The sequence below is a fragment of the Mastigoproctus giganteus genome, chromosome 6 (genome assembly GCF_048544385.1).
Source record: "Mastigoproctus giganteus isolate SK-2022 chromosome 6, ASM4854438v1, whole genome shotgun sequence".
Classification (NCBI taxonomy): Eukaryota; Metazoa; Arthropoda; class Arachnida; order Uropygi; family Thelyphonidae; genus Mastigoproctus; species Mastigoproctus giganteus.
The window spans coordinates 55,466,092-55,477,434 of record NC_143580.1 but is presented as its reverse complement, the minus strand read 5'-3'; the positions used below and the strand labels follow the sequence as shown (position 1 = coordinate 55,477,434).

Below are 11,343 nucleotides of genomic sequence, written 5' to 3'. Positions count from 1 at the left end.
CATGTGTTCCTCCAATCAGTAACATACTCTAGCTTTGTAATAGTGAAGCATCGTCTGGATTCAAAGTTTTGACACGTGTGCTTCACATTTCATGTAGTGGGCACTCCTGTTACTTACAGGTTGGCATCCAATTGCAGGTATTCGTTGAAGTGCATGGTTTTTAAATTGCATTTTGCTCATCGACAGGTCTAAAGGGAGTTTTCATTTAAAAAATTAATTAAAAATATGTTTTTGTAATGTAAAAGTGGATTTTTCTCAGTAGTGTTTAGAAAAGATTGAAAATAGAGGTGGCATCAAAAAAATAAACCTTTTGAATTATTTTTTGCTTCTTTTCAAATGTAGGAGTGTGGGACCTAAGTGACCCCTATGTGCTTAAAGGAAGAATAATCTTTTTCATGCATACTGACAGGTTAAAGGAAAAAAACTGTTTCTGTTGTTTTATTTGTTTTTCTTTCTCTTTATAAAGTTCTTTGTCAGAGGAAATTGCATTTAAAGTGATCAAGTCATCCATAACTAGCATCAAAAGCCTTTTCATTTGCACTTTTGCAAAATTCTTGCTTTACATAAATATGTAAAATTCATTAGAAAAAGTCATATTAATTTCATTAATAATATTAGGAAGTGTATTAAAACACTTGAAGATATTTTTAGCTTTTTTATATTATTCTTGAAAAATTTAAATAACTAAATGTAATATTAAGGTTCCAAATTTATAAGAAATTTTTAGAAATTCTCAATAAATATACAAAGCAAACTGATTTAACAATATGACCTAGTGGGAACTATCACAGAGTGTAGCACGTATGCGATAGACAAGTAGCAATGAAATGATGAACAACAAGGACATATGCATGTGCGTGTGTTAATAGTTTTAATGAATTTTTTAAATATTCTGTGTAGGCCCAAGAACTTTTTATGTGGATAGAATACCCAACCTTCAAGCCTTTTTTCATGTATTCACAGAATATGAGGTCTATAAGTAAATTAGCTTTAGTGTGAAAGTTATTCGAAATACATATTAAATTATTCAAATATTTTTAGGCTCTTGTATGTAGTATAATTCAACCTTTGTTATGGAGAGGTTTTGTTCATATATGGACCTAATGACTCAACAATTCCACTAAAGTTTGTTTGACAAATTATATTTGTGTTCTCTCTCTCTCTCTCTCTCTCTCTCTCTCTCTCTCTCTCTCTCTCTCTCTCTTACTCACACACACATGCAAATAAGGCCATACTTACTTACAGTGGTCCAACTATTCATTATGACCATAGAGCATTCCAAAATACTTCATAAATATAAAATAATGTCTAGAACACATTTCAAAAGCTATGACACATATCAAAATGATCTAGGAGCACATTTTGCCTTATGCTTGTTATATACACAATTACTGAAGATAAAGGAAATTTTTACTATGGATCTGTTAAAATAATTACACACTTCAAAAAGAAATTAGAAAATCAAGCAATGAAGACCATAAATATATATATAAATAGTAAAAATTTGTTTTTCTTTAACAAAGGGGGGGAAAAAAAAAAGAGTGTTAATTTCATACAAGTATTCATATTATTTCAGTCTTCACACTATGTGTAACCACTGGTCAATCATCCAATTTCTTTGTACCATCAGTTCATGTTTATATGCAGTCTATAACCACAAATATTAATGCTGTCATCAAAGAGACAATGGTATATAATAAAAATAAAAATTATGCCACTCAAAAAAAGTATGGCACACTCCATCCATGACAGCCATTTTATTTCAAATATAGGTGGTAATTTTATTTCAAAATGTAATCTATTCACCTGTATGCTCAAGAAGTGTAAAGTGACAGTCATTAAAGATTTTTCACATCCTGTCAGTCTTCCTTGGTGGGGAAGGGAGGGGGGGATGATGTCTCTTTTCACATGTTTTCTTTTAATATGCCTACTGGTCATCACATACATACACACGTGCACCACACACACACACACATATATATATATATATATATATATATGGTTTTTTTTGTTTTTTTTTTATCAATCCACTTCAAATGGAACTCCTCTTTGGCAAGAATGTGCGTACAATTGTGTTCACTGTAAAGATAGTTGAGCTTCTTAGTAATGATAATCAGCATCAGAATCAGCATAATCATATTCATCATCTTCAATATCTGAGCTCCCTAGAGGCTGCACCATTCTGTGGGTTAATTTGTCTAAGTTTGGAGAAAGGTCATCATCTTCTTGGTCATAATCCTCATACATACTGTAAAAGAATAAAAAAAATATGTAGTCTTTATCTTTGATCTTACCAATCTCTATTAGCCATGGCATTGAGAGAAAAATAACTAAAATTTAACTGGAGAGGTAAGCTTAAATAAATTAAAACTATATATGCATCAGAACAATGTTATTTCCTATGCAGATAATGTTAAAATGTTTAGCATTAGCATTAGTAGAGGCATATGATGCAAGAAAGCAAGCTTATGCAGCATCAGCCAAAAAAAAAAAAAAAAACCTTCCACTTCACCCCTCCGTTCGTTCGAAATACCTGTCCAGCTGGGCCTTAAATTTATTTAGGCTATCAACTTCCACAACAAGGGATGGAAGTCTGTTCCACCAACCAACTACCCGCTGGCTAAAGGCAAATTTCCACACATCTATCCTACATTTGTCTTTCCTCAATTTGAATTTATGCCCTCTCAGGTGATTATTCTGAGCAAGAGGAAGAATCCCATCGACATTGAGCATGCTCAAACCATTCAAAGCTTTATACACCTCTATCAGATCACCTTGCCGATGCCTAGTCTCCAGACACTGTAATTTGCAAAACTTAAGCCTTTCTTCGTAAGAGCAACCCTTTGTTCCATTCACTAATCTTGTTGCCCTTCTCTGTACTCATTCCAGCAGCTCTACATCCTTCTTGAAATGAGGTCTCCAGACCTGTATACATCAATGTTTACATCAATTCATCTCTACAGCATCTACAACAATCTCTGAAACTGTTCTTTGTCAGACAGTAAGGAAATTTTCCACTTATTCAGAAAGCTTTATTTAATCTGTCAATTAATCCTGCAAAATCTGAGCATTTTCAGATTTCTAATAAGAGACTCCCCTTTGAAAATTGCTAATATCAATTAACAAGTTTGCAATTCCAAATGAAAATCTGATGAAGACCTTGGAATCATTTTTGACTCCAATTTTAATTTTGTTCCTCATGTAGAATCTCTAATATTGAAATTTACTAAATATCTCGGGAGGTCTCAATGTCACAAAGTGCTATAACTATTATCATGTTTTTCACTAAATTTGTTCATCCATGCATTCTTTGTGTACCCCTACCCAAAATTTGGGCAGGAGTTTTACCAACTCTCACCTTTAAACTTTGTGTTGGAGTATTGGTTTTTGAACATGGTTTTCTTTAAAACTGGGTTAGAGTAGATTCAGTCAAATTCACTGATGATCAACTGGTTAAAATGTTCAACTCTAAATAACTCTGTTACTGGAGCAGATATTGCACATTTCAGTAGCTGATTTAATGATAATGTCAAATACTCTGAATAATAGTGAATTATTGGATGGTATGTTCCCTGTCCAACTGCTAGAATCAACAAATCTAGTACCATTTAAATAAGAGGCTATGGAAGCGTGTTAATCATTTTTTCCTGTGTTTACTGAGAGCTGGATATACCGCTGATTCATTCTGAATGCCTTCTTCAGGATAAAAGCTACTTTTCAAAACCATTACATTTCTCCCTTTTTCTTCCCCAGCATCTTTAATAAATAATTCCAAACTCAGTTCCAACCAATAATCTATAATTTCCAGAATGGTAAACCAATAGTTTTTCTGAGACACTAAATTACCAATCATATTTCGTCCTTTGCTTGTGTTAATAATCAATACTAATATAATTAAGTTCAGGACAAAAGCCACAAACTACAAAAAGCCATTGTACAAGGCATTCGCTTCCTTCTATGTGCAGCTGTGAACAAAATGGGTATGGTACTTGATACATCAATCTCATATTGTGGAGGCACTTCAGCACAGGTTGCCTTCGTATTGCATTACTCTAAATAAAAAGCACTGCTCCAATAGGGAAATATACTGATTTTTATTTAAAGTGTATGCAACTACCAAGGCCTAGGTTTCTACTTAGAAGTGACTAGGTTTAATCACAAAGAATTAGAACCAGTCACTTCTATGCCCACGACCAAATTTCAAATTTATGCCTCTTAAAAATAAAAAGAGGAAACGATTCATTATGAGAACAAATGATTTTGCATTCCCACAAATTGTGTTTATCTGAGCATTTCATTAACAAGTACAGAGAAATATTGAGAAAAACTCAAGAGCTAGGATTAAAATTGAAAGTATCTGCAATTCTGCCTAGACTTGATAGGAGGAGTAAATGATTAGAGCCCTGTCAATCGCTTACACCTCAGCCACAGGCAGAGATGTAAACGATTCTTGCACTGCTTCTACTGGAACATGTAGCAGCCAAGGTGTCAGGGATTTCAAGGCCTGCTGAGGTTCTTCATGGGACAAGCAAATACATAGACTACGTTAGGGTAACTTAGAGTAAAAACAAGTGCAAGTATACTTGCATGTACACCAATACTAGGAGCATAGTAAATAAATCTGATATACTCGCCAAGTCATCAAATGAACACAATGTGAGGACATGGTGTCACTCAGATATAAAGGATGCAGAATTTGAATATGAGTACAATGTGTACTGAAAGGACAGGACTGTAATGATGGATGAGTATAATGAACAACTGTATAGACATATAGAGTGGACCAGTAAATCAGAATGCCTTATAATGGGGGATTTTAACTGTCCAGAGGTTGAATGGAACTTGTGGGTTGGTCACTCACACACTAGCAAGGCTTTTACCAGTAACTCCATTATTTTAATACATCTTTATTTGCTTACTTTATTTATCTATATTATTTTAATACATCTGCATTATATCTTTAACCAGTAACTCTATTATTTTCTCTGGAAAATAATGGAGTTACTGGTTAAAGATGTAATACAGGACCATCTAGAGAGGAATGCATTAATACTGCAGCACAGCATGGATTTGTTAAAATAGTCTTGTCTGACCAATCTGTTACGTTATGTTATTTGGTTTTTAGGAGCATTAGCAACTAAGGCCATATTTCTCCGGGAATATGCGGTGGTCATTCCCTGACCTTTCCGCATCCTCCATATTTGGTGGTCATGGGCTCGAACCCCAGTCTAATCAAGAAGTGTGTGCTACGCACTGCCGCTCCTGCTCACCTGGCTACGGAGGCGCCTCTGACCAATCTGATTCGATACTATGACATAATGACAAAGAAACTGGATGCAAAAAATAATCACTGAGTACTGCTCTTCTTGGACAGATGTCATTAGTGGAATCCCTCAGGATTTGGTGCTGTGCTTGTTGTTATTTTCAGTGTTTAATAATGATGTGATGAAGGTATATCAGGCTTAATGTCTAAGTTTGCAGATAATACAAAAGTTGATTGGGTGGTTAATGAAAGTAATCAGAGTATGCTATTGCAACAAGATCTAGACAAATTAGGCTGAGCAATGGCAATTGAAGTTTAACACTGACAAATGCAAAGCACTTCATATGGGTAGCAGCAATCCCAGATTAACGTACTAACTCTATGGCACCACACTCAGGGTAGTGGAGAATGAAAAAGATCTGCAGGTAATCATGCAGTTAAATATGAACCATGCAGACTGGCTGCCAGGATATCCCTAGGGGTTTCCATCAACAATATACAGGAATTAGGAGCAGCAGGCATAAGGTGATTATCCCGTTGTATAATGCAATGGTTAGCCCAAACCTTGAGTATTGCATACAGGTCTCTAAGCTACATTTTAGGAAGGCAGTGGATCTGTTGGAACAGGTGCAGAGAAGGGCAATAAAATTAGTGAGAGGAACAAAAGGTGCTCTTAACAAGAAAAGCTTCAGTCCTGCAAATTGCAGCATCTAGAAAACAGACACCTGCAAGGAGATTTTACTGAGGTGTTTAAGGCTCTGAATGGATTGAGTAAGGTCAATGCCAATGGAATTCTTTCTCTTGCCCAAACTATGTACATGAGAGAGCACAAATTCAATCTGGGGAAGGATGTTTTCAGGATAGATGTGTAGAAATGGGAATCCACATCAATTGGTTGCAAGACAATTCTTTGTACAACAGTTAGGTGCATGACAGTTTTCTGTATATGACAATGTGGTGAAAGAAAACTAATGGCTATGACAATTCGGCAAATAGGCCAATTTGGTGTATGTGCTGCAATTTCATGTATTAATCAGAAATAAAAGAAATCAAAAATCAGTGAAGTAAAAGGTTTAGTAAAGAAGAGAAATTCCTGTAAATTGGAAAGGAGGAAATATATTTTTTATCCATTTATTTTGTAATAAAAGGATTCATGCCAATCCTTCTCATAGGCAGTTTGGAAAGTGAGTACGTGCCTATTTCAGCATGACTCCATCCATATTGTAACAACTTTAATCCAGATTATTTATTATTATTTTTTTAATGTATCTACTCAGTTGAATCCTATGCTTTTCCAGAAGCATGAATCAATTGTGGGAGTGGTAAGCTAGACGAAAATTATGGGCACAGAAATCGGGTAAATGGAATAGAAATGATTATCACTGTGAACCCTCTTAACCACCATCCTTCATGCTAACATGTCTTTTGGTGCACCTCAAACTTCAATTCCAACCCCAACACAATCTCCAGGGAAGCTTACTCACCTACCCTTAACCCATCTACAATACTAGCCTACTACTAACTCCTTTCAATAGGAGTTAGTAGTAGGCTAGTTAGTAGTAGGCTTGCAACACACTAGTAGGCTAGTGTGTTGCAAGTTGAACATCAAAAGATGCACATTACCCAGCCAGCATCCATTAATGATCTCCACTTTTGGTCTCTGGAAATCCCCATCTGTATTTCCTAAAAATGCAATTTACAGAAGTGAAAGTAAAGTACAAACAAAGTTCTCTTGGATCCCAATCTTTAACCAATCCATGCTGCTTTTTTTAATGGGATTTCCTGAAAAAAAAAAAGTAGAATGTGCATTAAAAATGAAGGTGGATAGTACACTCCATCAAAATTATAAAATATCAAGAATGATATCAAGATCACTAAATTCATTATTGACAGCACAGCATGTTAAAAGTTTGCATTTTTTGTCTTGCTTTGCCATACACTGAATTCTCTAAAAGAATTCACCAAATCGTTGTGTCATACTCAAAGATTGTCATAGCCGCCAATTGTCTCTTTCAGCAAGAAACAATTGATGGCTATGACAGTACAGAGAAATGTCATTCACCAAATTGTTTCATACACTGAAGTATCACGCTGAATTGTTGCATACAGTGAATTTTCATGCACCAAACTGTCAAACAAGGAATTGTCTTGCAACAAATTAACATGATCACTGCAGAAATTTGTCTTCAGCAGCAGGTAATTGACTATTGGAACAAACTTCCATCTGGTCTTATGGAAATGGTTAGTTTAATAAATTCAACTACACAAACTGTTAGAGGAGATGGATATGGTAATATTGGGAATTGTGTTGGTTTTTTTTTTTTTTTGCTGATGCTGTGTAAGCTTGCTTTCTTGCATTAATTGGTGATAATATTTCTTTCTTGGCTTTGGATATTGCTCAAAAAGGTGAGTGCCAAAGTACGACTGGATACTGACTCAATCTGCACTGCACTGCACTGACACAAAGCTGATATAAATACTATTTAATATTCTTTTATGTAATGGCATGGGAGCATAATTAATTGGAAGTGTTTTTATTAAGTTATAAACTATAAGTTTATAAAAATACAAATGTGATTTCATAACATAACTATATAACATAATACCTAACATAATTTTATGGTATAGTATGTATATATTATCATCACATAACCTAGGAATAATGTAGCATTATTATATATTGACACTTCCAGACCTGTTGATTGGTGATCATTCATCAGCGCCAAAGTTCTGAAATAGTTTAAGAGTTGGCAGTTGATAGATTTCTCCATTACTTTGGAAATAGCAGAAGTAAGTGCAATAGGATGATATAATGGGAGAGATTTGTCACACTTTCTAGGGACTGGCTGGATACGAGAAAATTTCCAAGCAGAAATAAAAACACCAGTGCAATAATAAAGTGTAAAAAGGTGACACAGAAACAGGAGCAAACTAAGGAGCAAGGGTTTTAAGAACAAGTAAGGAAATGCCATCAGGACCTGGAACTATTTTGGTATCAAGACTGTTCAGAATGATTGGAGTATACTGATTATGGTACCCAAGATCATCAATGTAAGAGTTAGAAGAAAAAGTAAGATGCAATAGAACCATCAGGTTTTAAAAAAGGTGGGAGTGTAGTTGACAGACGAGACCAACAGCCTTGGGAAGAGACCAGAACCCTTGACTACCATTTGGAGAAGAAGTGTTCTACTCCTAGCCTGATCAAAATCAAGTTTTTAAGTTTGGAGTGATTAATAACTGTTTTACAATTGTTGCAAGCTTTAGAGCAGGAAGAAAATGAAGCTGGAGATTTGAATGACAATTGGGATATGCAACATTTATATCCTGAATAGCCTTAATGCATGGTTTTTAATCTAAACTTTAGATAAAGAATGAAGTTTTAAGGTGGAATTAAGATGGAAAACTTGAATACTAGTAATGTGGCTTTATCTTCAGCTGAGGATGCAATAGAGCCATCAGATATGTGTAACATTTGTGGTAAAGATGTGTAAAATTTGCTTTTGGCCAGAGAGAGTAACTTATCTGTGGAACAAACTTCCAGCTGGTGAAGTGCAAGTGGATACTTTGATAAACTTAGGGAATGTTTAGGCAACACTAGCCAATATGATATTTACTTCCACTAATATATTAGCTGTTTGCATTCAATTTTTATGTGTACATTTTTTATGTGTACATGTTACAGTTTCTACATATACAGGTTTTGTGTTTACCCATAATATATATATTCTTAGGGAAATATATATGATACTGATATGTTATATTACCTGCAAATAATAATATGTGCGTGTGCTCATAGATGGCAGTAACGTTGGGGAGAGTTAACATGTTCAACCTTGTTTGTCTGCTTCCAACCTATCCCTTTCAATAACAGAAGGACAGTTGCAGTGTAAATACGTGTACAGTTTATCTGCATATCTATAGCATATTGTTTGTTTCTACTATATTTTGCTTAGCACTGTCTTGTTAATATGTTTAAGCAGAAACAGTGTCTGACTCACCCTGACAATTTCTGCTATGTGCATGGACAGTTTACAACAAAAACTTATAGGAAGAAAATCTACAGTATTACTAATAAATGCATATTCTTCATACTTTGTGGTGCAGATATGTGCTGCACCACAAATCTGAGAATGTGGCTAACTGGGAAAATGAAAAGTATGTCGTTTGCTATTCCTGTAGTGTGGTGTGGTGAGAACTATGCAACCACATTGACAATTACTATTTCTGCCTGGCAAAATATCAACAATGTCCAGAAAAAGCAAGCACAGCATGAAATATCCTAAAATATCATCTGTAATAAGGCCTGTTCCACATAATGAAGACCTGTTGATATCAGATCACCCAAACTTATTGGCTAAAGGAAGCAGTGATAAATACAGTGAGGATCCTTGAGTTGCAGATTTTTCTGGACTCTCCACTTAAACCAATTTAGACTAATACACAGAAAATTATACTTAATTAAACAAAATGAGTTGAATGACTTACTTCTTTATTTAAATTTAACTAAAGAGCAAGCAAATGCCTCATTTCTAGGTTACAATGGTGGAAGTCATATAAAGCAGGGACTAAAATTGCAATATATTGAAAAAAAAATTCCTCTTCGCCTTTGCATACATAAAGCTTGGATTAATTAAGAATTTTGTTAAGGCTCTGGAAAAAGAAAGAAGTGGATTCAGCTTCTTAAGGGAAGTGTTTCCCAGATGCAAAACTGAAAGAAGGAATTTTCATTAATCATTAAGTAAAGAAACTACTCAAAGATGATATATATGAAACAAAGCTACAAGATAATGAACTAGCAGCTTGGCACTCATTTAAAGTAAAGACACAATTATGTTTCTTTACTGCAACGTTATAGAGATACTGACTGCTGAATGTTTTTAAAAATTCATTTTCTTCATTCCCACCTCAGTTTCCTTCCCCCTCCCCTTTTCTTTTCTCAAAATTTGGGAGATGTAAGTGATGAGCAAAGGACATATCTACGATGGATATGTCCTGATGAAATATGCTGCTATGATGGCTGATTACTACTGGATTCCTAAGTGGAAAAGAAAATAGACTACAAGAAAAACCATATGAGTGGCAAACATTTCTAAGGAAATAGAATGCACTTAATATGTTATATGTTTGAATAAAGTATTTTAAAATGAATGACTCATTTTTATGATAGCATATATATTACTGTGTGATATTTTAAATTGGCCATTCATTAAGTGTCTAAAATCTCTGTATATCTTTCGATGGAGACATGATAGAGATGTAATTTTGGTATTTTTGGAATCAGCAGATCAATTTTCTTTAGAATCTGCAACTTTTGCTCCAGAGAGTATATAAGAGGGAATGGGCAGATGATACGAATAGTTTTTCTTTGTTTTGTTTTTAGCCAGTGCTGTATAAGCTTGCTCTCTTGCATCATTTGCCACTCTAATACAAATACTATGAGGTGATGTTGAGAAAAAGTGGTTACGGCTGAATTTGAAGGTGTCTGGAATTTTGTCATGACATGACAGGAGGGAGTTTATGAGAGATTGCACAAGGCTCACGGGCTGTTGTTGTTGTTATTTGGTTTTTAGGAGCATTAGCAACTAAGGCCATATTGCTCCAGGAATATGCGGTGGTCATTCCCTGACCTTTCCGCATCCTCCGTATTTGGTGGTGATAGGCTCGAACCCTTGTCTAATCAAGAAGCGTGTGCTACGCACTGCTGCTCCTTCCCACTTGGCTACGGAGATGCAAGGCTCATGGGAGAAGATTTTTCTCAGCATGAGCAGTGCTTCTTAACAGATGGGACCATTTTTATTGAGATAGAATACACTCACCGGGATATAGAAGATTTAGGAATATTTGGTGATACTATTTAATGTTTGCACATACCTCAAGAGTTCTTGTTTGTTACCACAACAGAACATATTAGCAAGATGAGGCAGAAACGTTTCAAATGAGCGGGCAGCTAATATCAGGGAAGCGAGCTTAAATAACTTTAAGGGGTGTGTCAGGATAGTTAACTATACAAGTCTTAATTGTTTATACAGTAATGTCAGAAGTGTCACCAATAAAATGAGTGAATCCGAACTGCTCGTTAG

At 35.0% G+C, this 11,343-nt stretch overlaps 1 protein-coding gene across 1 annotated transcript in view; it reads right to left on the bottom strand.

Moving 5' to 3' along the window:
- Positions 1 to 2,035: 2,035 nt before the first annotated feature.
- LOC150084291 (uncharacterized) overlaps positions 2,036 to 11,343 on the bottom strand; it is a 282,690-nt gene continuing 273,382 nt past the window's right edge. The window contains exon 13 of the mRNA XM_090375967.1: positions 2,036 to 2,248. Within this exon, the coding sequence (XP_090232093.1) occupies positions 2,101 to 2,248 (148 nt within the window). The 3' untranslated portion in view covers positions 2,036 to 2,100. The remainder of the gene's footprint in view (positions 2,249 to 11,343) is intronic.